This window comes from Schistocerca nitens, chromosome 12 (assembly GCF_023898315.1).
Source record: "Schistocerca nitens isolate TAMUIC-IGC-003100 chromosome 12, iqSchNite1.1, whole genome shotgun sequence".
Classification (NCBI taxonomy): Eukaryota; Metazoa; Arthropoda; class Insecta; order Orthoptera; family Acrididae; genus Schistocerca; species Schistocerca nitens.
The window spans coordinates 176,042,621-176,065,048 of NC_064625.1; the positions used below are offsets into that span (position 1 = coordinate 176,042,621).

At 43.6% G+C, this 22,428-nt stretch overlaps 1 protein-coding gene across 1 annotated transcript in view; it reads right to left on the minus strand.

Annotated features, from left to right (window-relative positions):
- The window catches only part of LOC126214992 (serine/threonine-protein kinase 11-interacting protein), a 204,910-nt gene that overhangs the window by 146,822 nt on the left and 35,660 nt on the right, over nucleotides 1-22,428 (minus strand). The window contains exons 5-6 of the mRNA XM_049941622.1: nucleotides 21,915-22,044; nucleotides 6,953-7,076 (exon numbers count right to left, since the gene is read on the minus strand). Of these exons, the coding sequence (XP_049797579.1) occupies nucleotides 6,953-7,076; nucleotides 21,915-22,044 (254 nt within the window). The remainder of the gene's footprint in view (nucleotides 1-6,952; nucleotides 7,077-21,914; nucleotides 22,045-22,428) is intronic.

Consider the following 22,428-nt stretch of genomic DNA (forward strand, 5'->3'; position numbering starts at 1 on the left):
CTTAGGGGGAAAAAAGGACAGGTATACACTCGCACACACACACATATCCATCCACACATACACAGACACAAGCAGACATATGTAAATGCAAAGAGGTTGGGCAGAGATGTCAGTCAAGGCAGAAGTGTCCAGTGTTACACCGTCCGGGTTATCTGGACACTTCCCACCAACACCAACCTATCAGAACTCCGGAGATGGGAACTTGCCCTTCAATATATTCTCTCTTCCCGTTACCCACCAGGCCTCAACGTCTGCTAATTTCAAGTTGCGGACCCTCGTACATCACCTGTCATTCAACAACATCTTTGCCTCTGTACTTCTGCCTCAACTGACATCTCTGCCCAACCTCTTTGCCTTTACATATGTCTGCTTGTGTCTGTATGTGTGCAGATAGATGTGTGTGTGTGTGTGTGCGAGACAGACACAAGCAGACATCTCACAAGCAGGTCATTAAATTGAGTACACCTACAGGGTGGTCAATAACGGGATAAATCTATACGCATCTCACGAGGGACGCGGTAATGAGACCGTCTTTTTTTTTTTAATTGTATCACGGAGAGTGGGCTCCAATTTACGAAAAGGAGAAAAACGTTAACTTTTACCTGAACTCTTAATAATTGCGGATTGGAGAGAAAAGTGTGTAATTGTCTTCCGCCTAACAAACATTCGTGGAGGCGATGGCTAAATTGGAAGAGTCAATTACAAAATACTGTATCATTTTCATTGACTGTTGGTGTCGAGCAACCAAAACTGTTCATCAAAGGGTTTCGATGGAACTCAGGAGTTAGGGTTCGGGCACTCGCATATACTCCACATCAAAGTGTGAATGAGTGGTGAATGCGAAATAAAACTGTGAACAAAGTTTGTTTTCTTGTTGTTGTCTTCAGTCCTGAGACTGGTTTGATGCAGCTCTCCATGCTACTCTATCCTGTGCAAGCCTCTTCATCTCCCAGTACCTACTGCAACCTACATCCTTCTGAATCTGCTTAGTGTATTCATCTCTTGGTCTCCCTCTACGATTTTTACCCTCCACGCTGCCCTCCAATTCTAAATTGGTGATCCCTTGATGCCTCAGAACATGTCCTACCAACCGATCCCTTCTTCTTGTCAAGTTGTGCCACAAACTCCTCTTCTCCCCAATCCTATTCAATACCTCCTCATTAGCTATGTGATCTACCAATCTAATCTTCAGCTTTCTTCTGCAGCATCACATTTCAAAAGCTTCTATTCTCTTCTTGTCCAAACTATTTATCGTCCATGTTTCACATCCATACCTCCATACAAATACTTTCAAAAACGGCTTCCTGACACTTAAATCTATACTCGATGTTAACAAATTTCTCTTCTTCAGAAACGCTTTTCTTGCCATTGCCAGTCTACATTTTCTATACTTTCTACTTCAACCACCATCAGTTATTTTGCTCCCCAAATAGCAAAACTCCTTTACTACTTTAAGTGTTTCATTTCCTAATCTAATTCCCTCAGCATCAACCGACTTAATCCGACTACATTCCATTATCCTTCTTTTGCTTTTGTTGATGTTCATCTTCTCCTTTCAAGACACTGTCCATTCTGTTCAACTGCTCTTCCAAGTCCTTTGCTGTCTCTGACAGAATTACAATGTCATTGGCGAACCTCAAAGTTTTTATTTCTTCTCCACGGATTTTAACACCTACTCCGAATTTTTCTTTTGTCACCTACTCCGAATTTTTCTTTTGTTTCCCTTACTGCTTGCTCAATACACACATTGAATACATCGGGGAGAGGGTACAACCCTGTCTCACTCCCTTCCCAACCACTGCTTCCCTTTCTTGTCCCTCAAATCTTATAACTGCCATCTGGTTTCTGTACAAATTGTAAATAGCCTTTCGCTCCCTGTATTTTACCCCTGCCACCTTTAGAATTTTAAAGAGAGTACTCCAGGCAACATTGTCAAAAGCTTTCTCTAAGTCTACAAATGCTATAAACGTAGGTTTGCCTTTCCTTCTTCTTTCTTTTAAGATAAGTCGTAAGGTCAGTATTGCCTCACACGTTCCAGTATTTCTACAGAATCCAAACTGATCTTCCCAGAGGTTGGCTTCTACTAGTTTTTCCATTCGTCTGTAAAGAATTCGTGTTAGTATTTTGCAGCTGTGACTTATTCTTCTTGAAGTCTGAGGGTATTTCGCCTGTCTCATACATCTTGCTCACCAGATGGTAGAGTTTTGTCAGGACTGGTTCTCCCAAGGCTGTCAGTAGTTCCAATGGAATGTTGTCTACTCCGGGGGCCTTGTTTCAACTCAGGTCTTTCAGTGCTCTGTCAAACTCTTCACGCAGTATCGTATCTCCCACTTCATCTTCATCTACATCCTCTTAAATTTCCATAATATTGTCCTCAAGTACATCGCCCTTGTATAGACCCTCTATATACTACTTCCACCTTTCTGCTTTCCCTTCTTTGCTTAGAACTGGGTTTCCATCTGAGCTCTTGATGTTCATACAAGTAGTTCTCTTTTCTCCAAAGGTCTCTTTAATTTTCATGTAGGCAGTATCTATCTTACCGCTCGTGAGATAAGCCTCTACATCCTTACATTTGTCCTCTAGCCATCCCTGCTTTGCCATTTTGCACTTCCTGTCGATCTCATTTTTGAGACGTTTGCATTCCTTTTTGCCTGCTTCATTTACTGCATTTTTATATTTTCTCCTTTCATCAATTACATTCAATATTTCTTCTGTTACCCAAGGATTTCTACTAGCCCTCGTCTTTTTACCTACTTGATCCTCTGCTGCCTTCACTACTTCATCCCTCAAAGCTACCCATTCTTCTTTTACTGTATTTCTTTCCCCCATTCCTGTCAATTGTTCCCTTATGCTCTCCCTGAAACTCTGTACAACCTCTGGTTCTTTCAGTTTATCCAGGTCCCATCTTCTTAAATTCCCACCTTTTTGCAGTTTCTTCAGTTTTAATCTACAGGTCATAACCAATAGATTGTGGTCAGAGTCCACATCTGCTCCTGGAAGTGTCTTACAATTTAAAACCTGGTTCCTAAATCTCTGTCTTACCATTATATAATCTATCTGATACCTTTTAGTATCTCCAGGTTTCTTCCATGTATACAACCTTCTTTCATGATTCTTAAACCAAGTGTTAGCTATGATTAAGTTGTGCTCTGCGCAAAATTCTACCAGGCGGCTTCCTCTTTCATTTCTTAGCTCCAATCCATATTCACCTACTATGTTTCCTTCTCTCCCTTTTCCTACTACCGAATTCCAGTCTCCCATGACTATTAAATTTTCGTCACCCTTCACTATCTGAATAATTTCTTTTATTTCATCATACATTTCTTCAACTTCTTCGTCATCTGCGGAGCTAGTGGCATATAAACTTGTACTACTGTAGTAGGTGTGGGCTTCGTGAACAAAGTTATGTGAAAGAAAACAGAAGAAACAAGACAGTTTGGTTGTATCTGTTATTTTTCCAGAAACTGTAACATTTCTTATCGTTTATACGAAACCTTTGGGGACCTGGTCAAGACGGGGTAGTTCGTAGATCCTAACTACTGCAGCTATTCTGGAATCAGGTGCTACCGTGACCGTTTTGTGTTGTCAATGACTTAAGGTTACCATATCTCAAGCTCTAAGCTCAACGCGCCTTTCCACTCGGTGTAACGGTGAACGGTGCCTCACAGCAACAACGACAACACCGACAACGAAGGAAGATACGGTAGAGAATGATGCGAAATTTGCTACTAGTTTTTCTTTAATGTAAAACTGCTACCCCCGCCCGTCTTCTTTGCAGTTTGCCATTTGTATGTTATTCCATTTACTTACGTTACTAAGTGTTGTCTGATGTGTAAAAGAAGTGAAAGAGTACTGAAGTGAGGAAGGGAGGGGTTTACATGGAAGTTTCCTCAAAAAGGGAGGAAGCATCTGCCTTTACTGTCTAGCAATACAGACAGCAAGTCAAATTGCAAACAGATATTACTGGCCATTGATGGTGTTTATATTTCAATATAATTAAACTCATTTGTCTACAAAAACTTGTGCTTTCTTGTAGTTGTAAAGACAGAATTGAAATAACCTCAGTTATTGTTTAGCAACAATAGGCGATACGATCACACAAATGAAGAATTCCACAATTCTGTCCAACCCCGTATGCCCACTGCGCACGGCACCTGGAGTTTATCAAATCCCTCACACGTGCAGATGAGTGCACACACGAACTACAAGAAAGTAGCAAAAGCACACTAGAGGAACACGACAGGAACCGTCATCTGCGAAACACAGGTAGATCGGTAGTAGCACGGCGTGCACTGGCAGCAGGGTAGTACAGTATTCGTCTCTCCGATACTAATCTTTTCTCGAGGTCCAATCACGACTGTACTAGGTCTCACAGAGAGGCCACAAAAAACTAAATGCACAAAAATCATTTTAACACAAGACAAAATGTACGGAAATTAGTCGGGTAGTGAGCCTCGGTGCAGAATACGGCGAGTGGCACCGACTACGAGCTCGCCGAGACAGACACAGTGTCGAGCGGGCTTCACGGTGTGACCGTCCTGCGGGTATGTACAAGCAGTTACACTCGCTGACCTCATTCGAGTTTCCGACTTTTATCAGAGACTTTACAGCTCGTGACGATGTCACTGGCATTGGGAGACAAATTGTCAGGCACAGGGACGACAGACATCACTGAGGATGCACTTGTGGTCCCTACAGTTAGTACTTGGCACTTCACTTCCTGGACGTGCATAATGGCCAGCCATTTTGTAGCTGGATCAGTACGTTTATTTGGGTGGTCATCTTGTGGAATAATACAGGGTGTCAAAAAAGTCTTTCCCTGATTACAGTAATTGATAACTCAGGCTAGAAGTAAGATACAAATATGAAACTGGTGTCTAATTGTTTAAAAACTATCAAAGTTTTTTTCACACATCAGTTAACTTCCACTTCCTTTGTTGCCCAATGACAGTACACATTGATATGATTTTGCAGTCGAAATGCTATCACGTATTGAGGACGATGACGGTTATCTCGGACGAATTGCCTTTTCCGACGACGCGACCTTTTTTGTGAGTGGAGTAGTGAATCGTCATAATGTACGCATTTGGAGTTCACAACCCCCTGGCGAGGTCACGGAGTGCACCAGAGGCAGTCCAAAGGTGAATGTATGGTGCGCACTATTGCACGATCGAATTATCAGGCCATTCTTCTTCGCTGAGGCTACCGTCACACCTGCAGTGTATCTGGACATGCTGAAACTGTATGCTGTTCCTCAGCTGCTTCAGTATCACCCCGATGTCTTGTTTCAGCAAGACGGTGCACCGCCTCATTGGGATTTGGACGTCTGTGCCTATCTCGATACGATCTTACCTGGGCGACGGATTGGTCGTGATCGGCCAACGGTTTGGCCTCCACGCACACCTGACATAACCCCATTAGACGTCTTTTTATGGGGTTATGTCGAGGACGAGGTCTACCAAACACGTGTACCAGATCTCGAAACCCTGCGGCAACGGATAACAACAGTCGTTGAATCGATCCCTGCAGTGATGTTGGCTAATGTGTGGACGGAAATTGAATATTGCCTAGATGTGCTACGTGCTACCGAGGGTGCTCATGTGGAAGTTTACTGATGTGCGAAAAAAACTTTGATAGTTTGTATACAATTACAGACCAGGTTCAAATTTGTATCTTACTTCTAGCCCGAGTTATCAATTTATGTAATCACAGAAAGACTTTTCGGACACCCTGTTGTAGTGCGTCTTTCAATTTCGTCGTGCTACACTCGTTCCCTCAGATATAAATTATACCGTCGCAGCTGTACGAGCGCTCGACGGCAGCGAAAATATATAAGAAAATGAAGGTACTAAAATTGTAACCCTTTTTGTTTTCTACCCGCTTTTGTCTTTGAGAGCGGAAGCTTAACTTACTTATTACCTAGTCTTGGTCAGATTAAGACGAAAAAACTCATTGATGTGCAGATGTATTGTGGAAGTTGGTATGAAATTCGGAGGATGGAAGTAGCAATGTAAAATAAATTGCATTCAATACCAAGATGGTTTTGATTTGTATACATCAGTATTTCCTGGACAACGAAATTTATTGGAAAATTTTGGAGTAGCTACGACTTTTCACGCAGAAATGAAGCAGGAGATTTTTGGAGAACAAGACCTGGACGGCGCACGAGAGAAGACAATGTTAACATGGTAAAGAATGAACTCTTATCTACACCATTTCCCCCTGTTAATCACATTTTGTTATTCTCTGTTCTCTTTCAAATAATTTTTGTAGTGAAAATTGTTTTGACTTTTGCTCAGAAACGCCACAAGGACCACCCCAACAATAGCTTTTCCGAATCACGAAGTTCGATAACTTTTCTGTAATACTAAGTCCGATTTGCATTTCATTCTTTCCCTTTTTCATAGTCATTAACGATTCTAAAACCCCCTTTTTACTCACCATTTCTTCCCACATTTTCAACCTTTTCTTTTTGTTTCTTCTCTTTTTTTTTTCTTTTTTATTAACCACTACACTGTATAATAAGTATTATTCTGCTTTTTCCGTGTGATGCGTATTGCACATTAAGAACATTTTTACCATTTTCACTTTATTGGTAAAGCAACTTCTGAACATTTTGAATACATAATTCTTATATGTATTTCAATTAACTATAATTTTGCAGGACCTCGGACGCTATTTCGCTACGGATCTGTGGAAGCAAAATTGGAACACTGAAATTCTACATCCAGTTCCGTCACAAAATCGATATTCTCGACAGTGTCCTCGTCGCACATGCACAAAACGTACTGCGTATCTTATCTAGTAGTTCTCTGCAGCATCGAGTCTGTAAATTAGCTACTCTTTACAAGAGACGGGCCCGACCGGGCGGAGAACGCGTACGGCGTCGACTCGACAGAAGGAGCGGACACGTGTCGGCGAGCACCGGAGTGCCCGTGCGGACATTTCCTACCTCTCTGTGACGGCCAGGAAGAGTTCCTGCTGCTGAATCTGCTGCTGCTGGTGCTGCTTCCCCACCACCGAGAGCAGCCGGCGCACTGCATACAGCTGCTGCTCACTCTCGTCTGCTTCCTCCTCTGAAACCAAAGCAGACAATCAACTGCTACACACGTCACATAACTGGTCAAACATAAAAATAAATTTCTCTCTTTCACACACACACACACACACACACACACACACACACACACACACACACACGGGTAAACACTGATTTCATACACCCTTCTTTTTGCCTATGGCCAGGTTATTTATAGCTACTCATTAAATGACCTGCAGTAACTAGCAACCAGCCCTAGCTTTACAGGGGTAGCACTAAGTATCTCTACAGCTGCACGACTTGTCTACATCTACATCTACATTGGTAGCTTCATCAGGAAAGAGGGAAGGAGAGGGAAAGACGAAAGGATGTGGTTTTTAAGGGAGAGGGTAAGGTGTCATTCCAATCCCGGGAGCGGAAAGACTTACCTTACGGGGAGAAAGGGACAGGTATACACTCGCGCACACACACACATATCCATCCGCATATATACAGACACAAGCAGTGTGTGTGTGTGTGTGTGTGTGTATATATATATATATATATAAACAAAGATGATGTGACTTACCAAATGAAAGTGCTGGCAGGTCGACAGAGACACAAACGAACACAAACATACACACAAAATTCAAGCTTTCGCAACAAACTGTTGCCTCATCAGGAAAGAGGGAAGGAGAGGGAAAGACGAAAGGATGTGGGTTTTAAGGGAGAGGGTAAGGACTCATTCCAATCCCGGGAGCGGAAAGACTTACCTTAGGGGGAAAAAAGGACAGGTATACACTCGCACATACACACACATATCCATCCACACATATACAGACCCAAGCAGACATATTTCTGTTTGCGAAAGCTTGAATTTTGTGTGTATGTTTGTGTTCGTTTGTGTCTCTGTCGACCTACAAAAGTGCCCCTCTTGTGACAGGATACTTTCCGGGACTGGATCAGATTCTGAATGTGGCTCTCCAGCAGGGATACGACTTCCTCAAATCCTGCCCCGAAATGAGATCCATCCTTCATGAAATCCTCCCCACTCCACCAAGAGTGTCTTTCCGCCGTCCACCTAACCTTCGTAACCTCTTAGTTCATCCCTATGAAATCCCCAAACCACCTTCCCTACCCTCTGGCTCCAACCCTTGTAACCACCCCCGGTGTAAAACCTGTCCCATGCACCCTCCCACCACCACCTACTCCAGTCCTGCAACCCGGAGGGTGTACATGATCAAAGGCAGAGCCACGTGTGAAAGCACCCACGTGATCTACCAACTGACCTGCCTACACTGTGATGCATTCTATGTGGGAATGACCAGCAACAAACTGTCCATTCGCATGAATGGACACAGGCAGACAGTGTTTGTTGGTAATGAGGATCACCCTGTGGCTAAACATGCCTTGGTGCACGGCCAGCACTTCTTGGCGCAGTGTTACACCGTCCGGGTTATCTGGATACTTCCCACTAACACCAACCTATCCGAGCTCCGGAGATGGGAACTTGCTCTTCAATATATCCTCTCTTCCCGTTATCCACCAGGCCTCAATCTCCGCTAATTTCAAGTTGCCGCCACTCATACCTCACCTGTCATTCAACAACATCTTTGCCTCTGCACTTCTGCCTCGACTGACATCTCTGCCCAAACTCATTGTCTTTAAATATGTCTGCTTGTGTCTATATATGTGTGGATGGATATGTGTGTGTGTGCGAGTGTATACCCGTCCTTTTTCCCCCTAAGGTAAGTCTTTCCGCTCCCGGGATTGGAATGACTCCTTACCCTCTCCCTTAAAACCCACATCCTTTCGTCTTTCCGTCTCCTTCCCTCTTTTCTGATGAGGCAACAGTTTGTTGCGAAAGCTTGAATTTTGTGTGCATGTTTGAGTTCGTTTGTGTGTCTGTCGACCTGCCAGCACTTTCATTTGGTAAGTCACATCATCTTTGTTTTTAGATACATCTTTGTTTTTAGATATATTTTTCCTATGTGGAATGTTTCCCTCTATTATAACCATATATATATATATATATATATCTGTGTGTGTGTGTGTGTACGCGAGTGTATACCTGTCCCTTTTTCCCCCTAAGGTAAGTCTTTCCGCTCCCAGGATTGGAATGACTCCTTACCCTCTCCCTTCAAAATCACGTCCTTTCGTCTTTCCCTCTCCTAATAATAATAATAATAATAATAATAATGTTGTGTGACGAGGGCCTCCCGTCGGGTAGACAACTCGCCTGGTGCAAGTCTTTCGATTTGACGCCACTTCGGCGACTTGCGCGTCGATGCAGATGAAATGATGATGATTGGGACAACACAACACCAAGTCCCTGAGCGGAGAAAATCTCCGACCCAGCCGGGAATCGAACCCGGGCGCTTGGGATTGGCAGCCTGTCGCGCTGACCACTCAGGTACCAGGGGCGGACTTCCCTCTCCTTCCCTCTTTCCTGATGAAGCAACCGTGGGTTGCAAAAACTTGAATTTTGTGTGTGTGTTTGCATTTGTCAGTGTCTCTATCAATATACCAACGCTTTCGTTTGGTAAGTTTCATCATCTTTGTTTTTAGATATATTTTTCCCACATGGAATGTTTCCCTCTATTATATCTACATCTATATCTACATTTATACTCCGCAAGGCACCCAACGGTGCGTGGTGGAGGGCACTTTACGTGCCACTGTCATTACCTCCCTTTTCTATTCCAGTTGCGTATGGTTCGCGGGAAGAACGACTGCCAGAAAGCCTCCGTGCGTGCTCGAATCTCTCTAATTTTACATTCGTGATCTCCTCGGGAGGTATAAGTAGAGGGAAACAATATATTCAATACCTCATCCAGAAATGCACCCTCTCGAAACCTGGACAGCAAGCTACACCGTGATGCAAAGCGCCTCTCTTGCAGAGTCTGCCACTTGAGCCTACTAAACATCTCCGTAACGCTATCACGCTATCTCAACCTGGTACCCGCCTTAACAACAATTAATTTTATACGATCATTCCACTTCAAATCGTTCCGCACGCATACTCCCAGATATTTTACAGAAGTAACTGCTACCAGTGTTTGTTCCGCTATCATATAATCATACAATAAAAGATCCTTCTTTCTATGTATTTGCAATACATTACATTTGTCTATGTTAAAGGTCAGTTGTCCAGTGTAGTGGTAACAGTTTGCAGGTGCTCTTGCCGACCCCAACTGTGGCACCAGTCTGGCGGGTCACAAGATTAGCCAAACATATACATAAAAGCCCTGATAGTGAGTTTTACTATTGTGGTGGTAACGTGTTGCTATTCCAGGTTGCAAAATTTCCCTTTTCCCTCCTATTGTGCCAACGAAAGATGGTCGTGTAGAAACTTCGATTTGCAGAAGTAGCGGTAGAAGACTGCATTCGGGGCGCAAATTTTTATTTTTATGGACAGATACGAAACACAAAATTTGTGTGGCTGTACAGTGCTTACTTTTAATGTACACACCAGACAGCTACAAGGTATGACTGAGGATGAGTGGTTTACCGGAGGGGAAGGAGCCAATGGTGTAACTCAGCAGTGCCGTGGACCTCAAAGCAGAAGAGGTCGGGACAACAGTGGCTGTTGTTCCGAAAAGAAAAACAAAAGAAAACTGTACAGAATTACATAATTAATTACTTACTTACTTCTCGGCTCTGCAATATCGACAATCTCTCTGTCGACGAGTTTGGTTATTGTCAGCTTAAATGTGAAAGTTTGATGTCTTGAAAGTGTTATGGGAACCATTAAATACAGAAGGATTTTGAAAAGAAGTGGTTACGTGATTTTGTACCTACTGGGTTGAAAAAACAGAATTTTCCACTATCGCAGTGCTTTCCTGCAGGTGGTGAAGTTCGATATATCTACGAGTGGTACTGCACTGCAGGACCACCACTTCGAGGAGCGACACGAGTGCAGAAAGAGAAGATATAAAGGTACAGGTAATTATGAACATACGACTGACCGATCACATTCGCAGAATTGGAACCCTGCTTAAGTATTCTCCAGCTGCGAATATCAGCATTTACATTCCAATATGTATGTATCGATACACTATGTGATCAAAAGTATCCGGACACCTGGCTGAAAATGACTTACAAGTTCGTGGCGCCCTCCATCGGTAATGCTGGAATTCAATATAGTGTCGGCCAACCCTTAGCCTCGATGGCAGCTTTAACTCTCAAAGGCATACTTTCGATCAGGTGCTGGAAGGTTTCTTGGAAAATGGCAGCCCATTTTTCACAGCGAGGTATTGATGTCAGTCTGTGAAGCCTGGCATGAAGTTGGTGTTCCAAAACACCCCGAAGGTGTTCTATAGGATTCAGGTTAGGACTCTGTGCAGGCCAGTCCAGTACATGGGCGTTATTGTCATGTAAACATTCTGCCACAGGCCGTGCATTATGAACAGGTGCTCAATCGTGTCGGAAGATGCAGTCGCCGTCATCAAATTGCTCTTCAACAGGGGGTATCAATAAGGTGTTTAAAATGTCAATGCAGACCTGTGCTGTGATACTGCCCCACAAAACAAGGGATCCAAGCCCCCTCCACGAAAAATACGATCACACCATAACACTACTGCCTCCGAATGTTACTGTCGGCACTAAACACACTTGCAGAGGACGTTCACCGGGCATTCGCCATACACACACCCTGCCATCGGATCGCCACATTGTGTACCGTGATTCGTCACACCACACAACATTTTTCCACTGTTCAATCGTCGAATGTTTACCCTCCTTACACTGAGCGAGGTGTCGTTCGGCATTTACCGGCCTGACGTGCGGCTTACGAGCAGTCGCTCGAGCGTGAAATCCAAGTTTTCTCACATCCCGATTAACTGTCACAGTACATGTAGTGGACCATGATGCAGTTTGCAATTCCTGTGTGACAGACTGTTTAGACGTCTACCTATTACATATTAGCACCCTCTTCAAGTGTCGGCGGTCTCTGTCAGTCAACAGATAAGGTCAGCCTGTTCACTTCCGTGCTGTACGTGTCCCTTCACGTTTCCACTTCACTATCACATCGGGAACAGTGGACCTAGGGATGTTTAGGAGTGTGAAAATATCACGCACAGGCATAGGACAAAAGTGACAACTAATCACCTGAACACGTTCGAAGTCCGCGAGTTCCACAGTGCACCCCATTCTGCTGTCTCACAATGTCTAATGACTACTTAGGTCACTGATATAGAGTACCTGTCAGTAGGTGGCAGCACAATGCACCTAATATGGAAAATGTATGTTTTTGGGGGTATCTGGATACTTTTAATCACATAGTGTAGATAAGATGGAAAATATAAGGGAAGATTTTAAGCTGATCATATCAGTAACAAGAACTGGAGGTGGTTGGCGTTCCAAGGAAACGACATTCGAAAACTGAAATAATTAAAATATATAGAACACATATGCAGTTTCAATGACTTAGGGTATAATTTATCTTACTATGAGAGAATGGACATGATCAATAGACAAGCAAATTTCAAGGAACATGTAGTACAATAGTACATTAAGATGGAAAAACATACGAGGGCAGTTCAATAAGTAATGCAACACATTTTTTTCTGAAACAGGGGTTGTTTTATTCAGCATTGAAATACACCAGGTTATTCCCCAATCTTTTAGCTACACAACACTATTTTTCAACGTAATCTCCATTCAATGCTACGGCCTTACGCCACCTTGAAATGAGGGCCTGTATGCCTGCACGGTACCATTCCACTGGTCGATGTCGGAGCCAACGTCGTACTGCATCAACAACTTCTTCATCATCCGCGTAGTGCCTCCCACGGATTGCGTCCTTCATTGGGCCAAACATATGGAAATCCGACGGTGCGAGATCGGGGCTGTAGGGTGCATGAGGAAGAACAGTCCACTGAAGTTTTGTGAGCTCCCCTCGGGTGCGAAGACTTGTGTGAGGTCTTGCGTTGTCATGAAGAAGGAGAAGTTCGTTCTGATTTTTGTGCCTACGAACACGCTGAAGTCGTTTCTTCAATTTCTGGAGAGTAGCACAATACACTTCAGAGTTGATCGTTTGACCACGGGGAAGGACATCGAACAGAATAACCCCTTCAGCGTCCCAGAAGACTGTAACCATGACTTTACCGGCTGAGGGTATGGCTTTAAACTTTTTCTTGGTAGGGGAGTGGGTGTGGCGCCACTCCATTGATTGCAGTTTTGTTTCAGGTTCGAAGTGATGAACCCATGTTTCATCGCCTGTAACAATCTTTGACAAGAAATTGTCACCCGCAGCCACATGACGAGCAAGCAATTCCGCACAGATGGTTCTCCTTTGCTCTTTATGGTGTTCGGTTAGACAACGAGGGACCCAGCAGGAACAAACCTTTGAATATCCCAACTGGTGAACAATTGTGACAGCACTACCAACAGAGATGTCAAGTTGAGCACTGAGTTGTTTGATGGTGATCCGTCGATCATCTCGAACGAGTGTGTTCGCACGCTCCGCCATTGCAGGAGTCACAGCTGTGCACGGCCGGCCTGCACGCGGGAGATCAGACAGTCTTGCTTGATCTTGCGGCGATGATGACACACGCTTTGCCCAACGACTCACCGTGCTTTTGTCCACTGCCAGATCACCGTAGACATTCTGCAAGCGCCTATGAATATCTGAGATGCCCTGGTTTTCCGCCAAAAGAAACTCGATCACTGCCCGTTGTTTGCAACGCACATCCGTTACAGACGCCATTTTAACAGCTCCGTACAGCGCTGCCACCTGTCGGAAGTCAATGAAACTATACGAGACGAAGCGGGAATGTTTGAAAATATTCCACAAGAAATTTCCGGTTTTTTCAACCAAAATTGGCCGAGAAAAAAAAATGTGTTGCATTACTTATTGAACTGCCCTCGTAGAAGTCACTTCGAAGTTCCACAAACCAATGGCGGCCTCCCGTATTGATGTACAGCGACAAGAAACGGACAACAAACCATATGGAGCAAAACAAAATTAGAAGCAGCCGAGAGGGCTCCCCTCACCCTGGGGCCTTACTCACTTGTCCTCCACCTAGTAAACTTCCCTGTCTCCTCCTAACAGTTACAAAAGCTACAACTGTCACACAGTTCTGTCGCAGTAAAAGTCTTTCTATTCAAGGTCGGCACCTGCCTGATGTTCTGTCTCACTGTTTTCTGAAAATGAGGTCAGTGGCAGGGTATTCGCTCCATGTCAAAAGAAAGAAGAGATGATACACAGAAGGTATCTTCAATATAAATGACAACACACAGGGCAGTAAACTAAAATGGAATGAGGGCATTGAACGAATGAACAACCACAGAATCCTAATCAGCATACAAGACAATTACTAAATGTGGAAGGAGAATATTGAAGAAATAGGAAACCACAGAATTGCAAACATTTTGTTGATGTATACTGCAATAGGATGAGAGAATGCAGGAAGATCTTTTGCCATATGGGACAATAATTTCATTTGAAGATTGAGCCTAAGCCTTACAAACATGAGCGCGTGCCCCCCCCCCCCCCCCCCCCCCCGCCTCCACACACACACACACACACACACACACACACACACACACACCCTGGTGGCGAAATAATTTGACATCTTGAGTGATGGTGTTTAACTGTTTGCTTCAATGGCTACTTACTGCTCGACACTTCCTTTATAACACACAACATGAGAGCAATACGTACACTGCTGGGACTACATAGGGCAAAACTGAACAATAACGGACAAATCACCACAGTACTTCCACGAAAGAAGATATGAAGTAAGTAAAATGTCACACATTGAGTACACGTAGAAGAAGTAACCCACAAGTGTACAATAAGTAGGCACGCAACAACATGCTTACCGATACGTTCTGAAATGCTGTGCATAGAAAAGATGTTTTCTGGTGCTCTTACTTCAGGTTCTGTTGGTGATAAGAAGGTGGGGTTGAGTGTTTTTGGATAGCCCTCGGGCCAGGGACCGTTTTCACAACTGACAGCAGGATCATCTTAGTGACACTATCCTACAGTAAGGTCAAAGTATGAATATTACACACTTCCTCCTGCTTAAGTAAATGTAGCAAATTGGTCAGTCCTCTTTGCATTCAGTGTGGTCTAAGGCTCGATGTGACTTACAGAGGCATCATTAGTTTGAGGGTGGTTTCTCGGAACCCCACCTCCCCATAAAAAAGTTCCCCCCCCCCACACACACACACTATACTTTTGCCGTCACCAGTGGACTGAAGCCCAGGACGGGATTCCGAGATGCCTATGCAGTGCAAATGGCTTAAATTTTTCATAAGATCCTGAGCTTGAACAACGTTGAATATTTTCTCGATTCGTTTATCCCTTTTGCTAGATACAGAACTTCAAAGTTACCTGCCTCATACAGGTTAAATATTCACATAAAAGTTAAATAGATAGATTGACAATGATTATGCCTGTGATTTAATGAAACCAATCGGTACCCCTGTGAATGAATGAATGAACGGAAAATGCATTTGCATAAATTCATGGGTGGATTCCTGAGGGGGGGGAGGGGGGGGGGGAGGGAGGGGGGGGGGGAGGGAGAGAGGGGGGGGAGGGAGAGAGGGGGGGGAGGGAGAGAGGGGGGGAGGGAGAGAGAGGGGGGAGGGAGGGGGGGGAGAGAGAGAGAGAGAGAGAGAGAGAGAGAGAGAGAGAGAGAGAGAGAGAGAGAGAGAGAGAGAGAGCATTTTTCACAGTCAGCAGCAGTCCAAACCCCAGCCACGGATTCCACTATGCCATAAATTCATCAAACTTTTATGACATATATATCTAAACCCCTACCTCAAACTAATTGACGATGATGGCTATATCTGTGTATACACAGCAGGACAAATATAAGGACGCAGAAGCATACGTCATTAGGGGAAAGATGGATAATGCCTACATGAAAATTAAAAAGAGACCTTTGGAGAAAAGAGAACTAGTTGTATAAATATCAAGAGATCAGACAGAAAACCAGTTCTAAACAAAGAAGGGAAAGCAGAAAGTGGAAGCAGTGTATGTTGTTGTGATCTTCACTCCTGAGACTGGTTTGATGCAGCTCTCCATGCTACTCTATCCCGTGCAAGCTTCTTCATCTCCCAGTACCTACCGCGGCCTACATCCTTCTGAATCTACTTAGTGTATTCATCTCTTGGTCTCATTCTACGATTTTTACCCTCCACACTGCCCTCCAATACTAAATCCCTTCTTCTTGTCAAGTTGTGCCACAAATTTCTCTTCTCTCCAATTCTATTCAATACCTCCTCATTAGTTACGTGATCTACTCACCTAATCTTCAGCATTCATTTGTAGCACCACATTTCGAAAGCTTCTACTCTCTTCTTGTCTAAACTATTTATTGTCAGTAGTATATAGAGGGTCTATACAAGGGCGATGTATTTGAGGACAATATTATGGAAATGGAAGAGGAAGTAGATGAAGATGAAATGGGAGATATGATACTGCGTGAAGAGTTCGACAGAGCACTGAAAGACCTAAGTGGAATCAAGGCCCCATGAGTAGACAACATTCCACCAGAACTGCTGATAAGCCAGCCCTGACAAAACTCTTCCATCTGGTGAGCAAGATGTATGAGAGAGGCAAAATACCCTCAGACTTTAAGAAGAATATAATAATTCCAATATGACAGAAACCAGGTGTTGACAGATGTGAAAATTACCGAACTATCAGTTTGATAAGTCATGGCTGCAAAATACTAACATAAATTCTTTAGACGAATGGAAAAACTGATAGAAGCTGACCTCAGGGAAGATCAGTTTGGATTCCGTAGAAATGTTGGAACACGTGAGGCAATACTGACTCTACCACTTATCTCAGCAGATAGATTAAGGAAAGGCAAACCTATGTTTCTATCATTTGTAGACTTAGAGAAAGCTTTTGACAATGTTGACTGGAATACTCTCTTTCTGATTCTGAAGGTGGCAGGGGTAAAATACAGGGAGCAAGAGGCTATTTACAATTTGTACAGAAACCAGATGGCAGTTATAAGAGTTGAGGGGCACGAAAGGGAAGCAGTGGTTGGGAAGGGAGTGAGACAGGGTTGTAGCCTCTCCCCGATGCTATTCAATCTGTATATTGAGCAAGCAATAAAGGAAACAAAAGAAAAATTCGGAGTAGGAATTAAAATCTGTGGAGAAAAATAAAAATTTTGAGGTTTGCCGATGACACTGTAATTCCGTCAGGGACAGCAAAGGACCTGGAAGAGCAGTTGAATGGAATGGACAGTGTCTTGAAAGGAGGATGTAAGATGATCATCAACAAAAGCAAAACAAGGATAATGGAATGTAGTCGAATTAAGCCTGGTGATGCTGAGGGAATTATATTAGGAAATGAGACACTTAAAGTAGTAAAGGAGTTTTGCTATTTGGGGAGCAAAATAACTGATGATGGTCGAAGTAAAGAAGATATAAAATGTAGACTGGCAATGGCAAGGAAAGCGTTTCTGAAGAAGAGAATTTTGTTAACATCGATTATAGATTTAAGTGTCAGGAAGTTGCTTCTGAAAGTATTTGTATGGAAGTGAAACATTGACGATAAATAGTTTGGAAAATAAGAGGATAGAAGCTTTCGAAATGTGGTGCTACAGAATAATGCTTAACTAATGAGGAGGTACTGAATAGAATTGGGGGGAAGAGAAATTTGTGGCACAACTTGACTAGAAGAAGGGGTCGGTTGGTAGGACATGTTCTGAGGCATCAAGCGATTACCAATTTAGTATTGGAGGGCAGGGTGAAGGGTAAAAATCGTAGACGGAGGCCAAGAGATGAATATACTATGCAGTTTCAGAAGGATGTAAGCTGCAGTAGGTAATGGGAGATGAAGAAGCTTTCACCACATAGAGTAGCATGGAGAGCTGCATCAAACCAGTCTCTGGACTGAAGACCGCAACAACAACAACAACAACAACAACACACGATGAACGAATGAATAACTGAATGATGCAGTGCGTAAGTTTTGTGGGTACAATTCGTCAAAATTTCAGGCTTAATAATTTTTTTTTTTTTTTTTTGTTAGCAGACCCCAGCCACAGATTTGAGACAACTATGCAAAATAAATGGCTGTAATTTTTAGAAAACATTCTTACAGTTCTAGTCTTGACCAATATTGAAAATTATCTTGATATCTTCATCCAGTTCCAAGATACATAGGTTCAAAGTTACCCTACTTATACTCGTAAAATGTAGCACGAGGCGAAAACGTATTTTATAAAGTGACATAACGTGGAGAAATACAGTGTCGAGTGTCTCCGGTGTCATCAGAAGGAGTACGTGAACACCACAATATAGTACTGAAACACGTGCGAAATTTTGTGCACGTAAAGTCTAGTCTGAGGTGTAAATTTAGTTCTGATCAAAATTTTACTGACCCATTAAGTTGTTTTCATACGAGTTGACATGCCCTGAAGTCTGTTGACATGCCCTGAAGTCTCAGGAAAAGGAATGGAAACAGCAGAAAAATGCTCCTATCACAGCAGAAAACAGGCAAATATGTTCCTCTTTATTCAAATCAAAGACTCTCACTATAAAGCTGCCTCATTTTACCTTCCTCAGCATGTTTTTATACACGTGCTGTTTTATGCTGAGAGAGAGAGAAAGAAGGAGAAGTAATATATACCGGAAGATAATAGACGGTTGTTGTGGTATAGAAAGAATGAAGGAGAAAATGGTAATGTGAGACAAAGGGAGAGACAGAGTGGAAGTGGAATACAGTAGACGGTGAGAGAACAGTGCTAGGAAACGAGTGAAGGAAACAGTGCCAGTGGGAAAGGAGTCCGGAGAAGGAGAAAGTCGAAGTGAGTAAGAACCAGTGATAACGAAAGACAGAGTGTGTGACAGTGACACTGAGGAAGAGACAGACAGTGACAGAGACAGCAGTATTGGAAGGAATGAATGAGATAGTGAGAGAGCAAGAGGAGATAGTAACAGGGAGAGAAGACAGCAGTTGAAACACAAGGCACAAAGTGGTAATGCCAATGAGTTGGGCTGAATGAATGGGTGAGTGGGAGTGGACAGGTACAAACAGCAGGAAAGTCAGATACCAGAGTTAGGTCCGTCGGAAGAATCTCGATGAAGTGTAATTCGACACTGCTTTATTGTTCTCTTCGAAAAACGGTGGGCCAATAATGTCAATTTTAGATAGTGCACACCAAACAGTCCCACATTCTGTATGCAGGGGCAGCTCACGAAGTTCTCAGAGGTTCGTGCCACTCCAATGCCGCTTTGTTTATTCACACAGCCAGACAAACGAAAATGTGCCTCAGTGCTGAAGGACAGTGAGGCATCACAAGAGAGCTCGTCGATCGAGGCTTCAGACACATTTTTTCGTGAAACAAAATCACGTGGACGAAGGTTGTGCACCTCTGACAGTTTATACAGATATTTCAACTATTGATGAAGAATTCACTGTGCATTCAGAAATTGCAAGGGCAGCTTCACATTTGCTTGTAGATCGCTCGGGGGAATTCAAAATCGACATCCTTACCCTCTCGATGTTTTCAGGTGTTTTGGTGGTTCTCAAAAGTCCCGGTTCCTTTTTCTGCACACTTTCAGTACCCATAAAGGTGTCTACTCACATAAGAATTGATTTCCCATCAGGAACACGACCTGCAGGGGCGACGTGGAACTGTCTCCCGAATGTCGGAACAGAAATTATCGTTTTGATCTGTTAGATAGTCTGAAATCTGCCTTCTATTACTCTTGCTGAACAGATAAACCTTCCTCCCTTTTTTTATATTCCTATTAACTTCCATATTCAGGGATGCTGTAGTGTCCGTCACTGGAGTTTGTAGAGCATCTCTGTAATACTCTTGGGCCGACGAAATGTGCAATCTTTGGAAGAGCTGTATCTCTTGTGTTAATCTGACCTGCTAAGGATCTCACACTGATGAGAAATATTCGAGTATCGATGAGAAATATTCGAGTATCGATCTTTCGTCGTCGCACGGTTCCAGTCTGTAGTGCCTAGAACCGCTCCGCCACTCCGGCCGGCAGCTGTGTGTCGTCAGTAGTGTAACCGGTGGAAAACTGCTCCTATCAGAGTACAAAAAAGGCAAGTATGCTCCTCTTTATTGAAAGATTCTGACTGAAAAGTGGCATACCGGGCTGCCCCGTTCTACAGGGTGCGGCGCAGAAAATTCCTTATTTGAAATGCGCTGCACACGGCAGCTGTTACTCGTAGTTGCACGGATTTCCGTGAAATCTAAATTGCCAGACTTCATGAGACCCAGAAAATATTAGATACAGGCTCCCATGTAGATGCCATTTTCCTCGACTTCCGGAAGGCGTTCGATACAGTTCCGCACTGGCACCTGATAAACAAAGTAAGAGCCTACGGAATATCAGACCAGCTGTGTGGCTGGATTGAAGAGTTTTTAGCCAACAGAACACAGCATGTTGTTCTCAATGGAGAGACGTCTACAGACGTTAAAGTAACCTCTGGCGTGCCACAGGGGAGTGTTATTGGACCATTACTTTTCACAATATATATATAAATGACCTAGTAGATAGTGTCAGAAGTTCCATGCGGCTTTTCGCGCATGATGCTGTAGTATACAGAGAAGTTGCAGCATTAGAAAATTGCAGCGAAATGCAGGAAGATCTGCAGCGGATAGGCACTTGGTGCAGGGAGTGGCAACTGACCCTTAACATAGACAAATGTAATGTATTGCGAATACATAGAAAGAAGGATCCTTTATTGTATGATTATATGATAGCGGAACAAACACTGGTTGCAGTTACTTCTGTAAAATATCTGGGAGTATGCGTGCGGAACGATTTGAAGTGGAATGATCATATAAAATTGTTGGTAAGGCGGGTACCAGGTTGAGATTCATTGGGAGAGTGCTTAGAAAATGTAGTCCATCAACAAAGGAGGTGGCTTACAAAACACTCGTTCGACCTATGCTGGAGTACTGCTCATCAGTGTGGGATCCCTACCAGGTCGGGTTGACAGAGGAGATAGAGAAGATCCAAAGAAGAGCGGTGCTTTATCGTCACAGGGTTATATGGTAAGCGTGATAGCGTTACGGAGACGTTTAGCAGACTCGAGTGGCAGACTCTGCAAGAGAGGCGCTCTGCATCGCGGTGTAGCTTGCTTGCGAAGTTTCGAGAGGGTGCGTTTCTGGATGAGGTATAAAATATATTGCTTCCCCCTACTTATACCTCCCGAGGAGATCACGAATGTAAAATTAGAGAGATTCGAGTGCGCACGGAGGCTTTCAGAGAGTCGTTCTTCCCGCGAACCGTACGCGACTGGAACAGGAAAGGGAGGTAATGACAGTGGCACGTAAAGTGCCCTCCACCACACACCGTTGGGTGGCTTGCGGAGTATAAATGTAGATGTAGATGTGTTCTGTTTCACGGAGAAGGTTTCTACCGAAATTTTCAGAGGGTACATTCTGAGAAGGGTAGGGCAACATATTACTCTCTCCCACATATGTTCTGAGAAATTGCCATAAAGAGAATATCTGAGAAATTAGGGCAAATGCACGGATTACCGACAATCGTTCTTCTCGCATAACAATGGCCAACACGACGGGGGAGAGGACGTCAGACAGTGGCACCGGAAGTACCCTCTGTGACACACTTTAAGGTTACTTGCAGAGTACTGATGTAGATGTAGATGAAACAGGTGAAGCGGTCACACGCAGAAGATAGATGACCGAATCCAAACAAAGTGGCGGAGTCCGACTGGTGTGTGCAAAACTGCGTCAGTTGCTAGCCGGTGTTAAGCGAGTGTCTTAAAATCGATTAATGTACTCAGATCCTATTGCCGCTTACAGTGCCGCCGACTTACGAGAGTGGAAGTTCGGGAATGTGAGACGTAACTTTTGCCTGCTGCCAGTGTTCCCAGACACCTAGAGTAGTCTGGGCTATAATAACTACCGCACAGCCTTTCTCTTATTACCGTCATCTGCCGGTGGAATTATTTCTTCCTCTTCTCGCTGTCCGTTCCCTTCTTCCGATGAGAGAGTGTGTTCACACGAGTCGTCAAATGTGTCGCTGTTTCCTTCCTTGAGCACTTCCACACTGTCTACCTGAAAAAGAAAATTTGACAATACTGAGAAAAAAAGAATAACTCACGAGTGAAATACAAATAATGGGAGGAGTGAAAGTCACCACTCAACACACAGTTTGTAGTGTTACAAATATGAACGGTAATACCGATGACATTGCGTAAATTTACATTTACGTGCAAAGTTTTTGCTCAGAATTTATTGCGACTGTTACCGATATTGAGCGAGAGAACAATTTTACTGTTACTGGTAACTGTCTGTTTATTTCCGTAACGTGTTTCGAAGGTTTAAATTTCCAAAAAACTGTGAGCCGTATACTGAAATAGTGTCAGTTTCCTCTTCCACGAAGTACCACGAGTTACTCCGAAGTTGTAACACGACACGTACGTGCCGTATTAATCCACT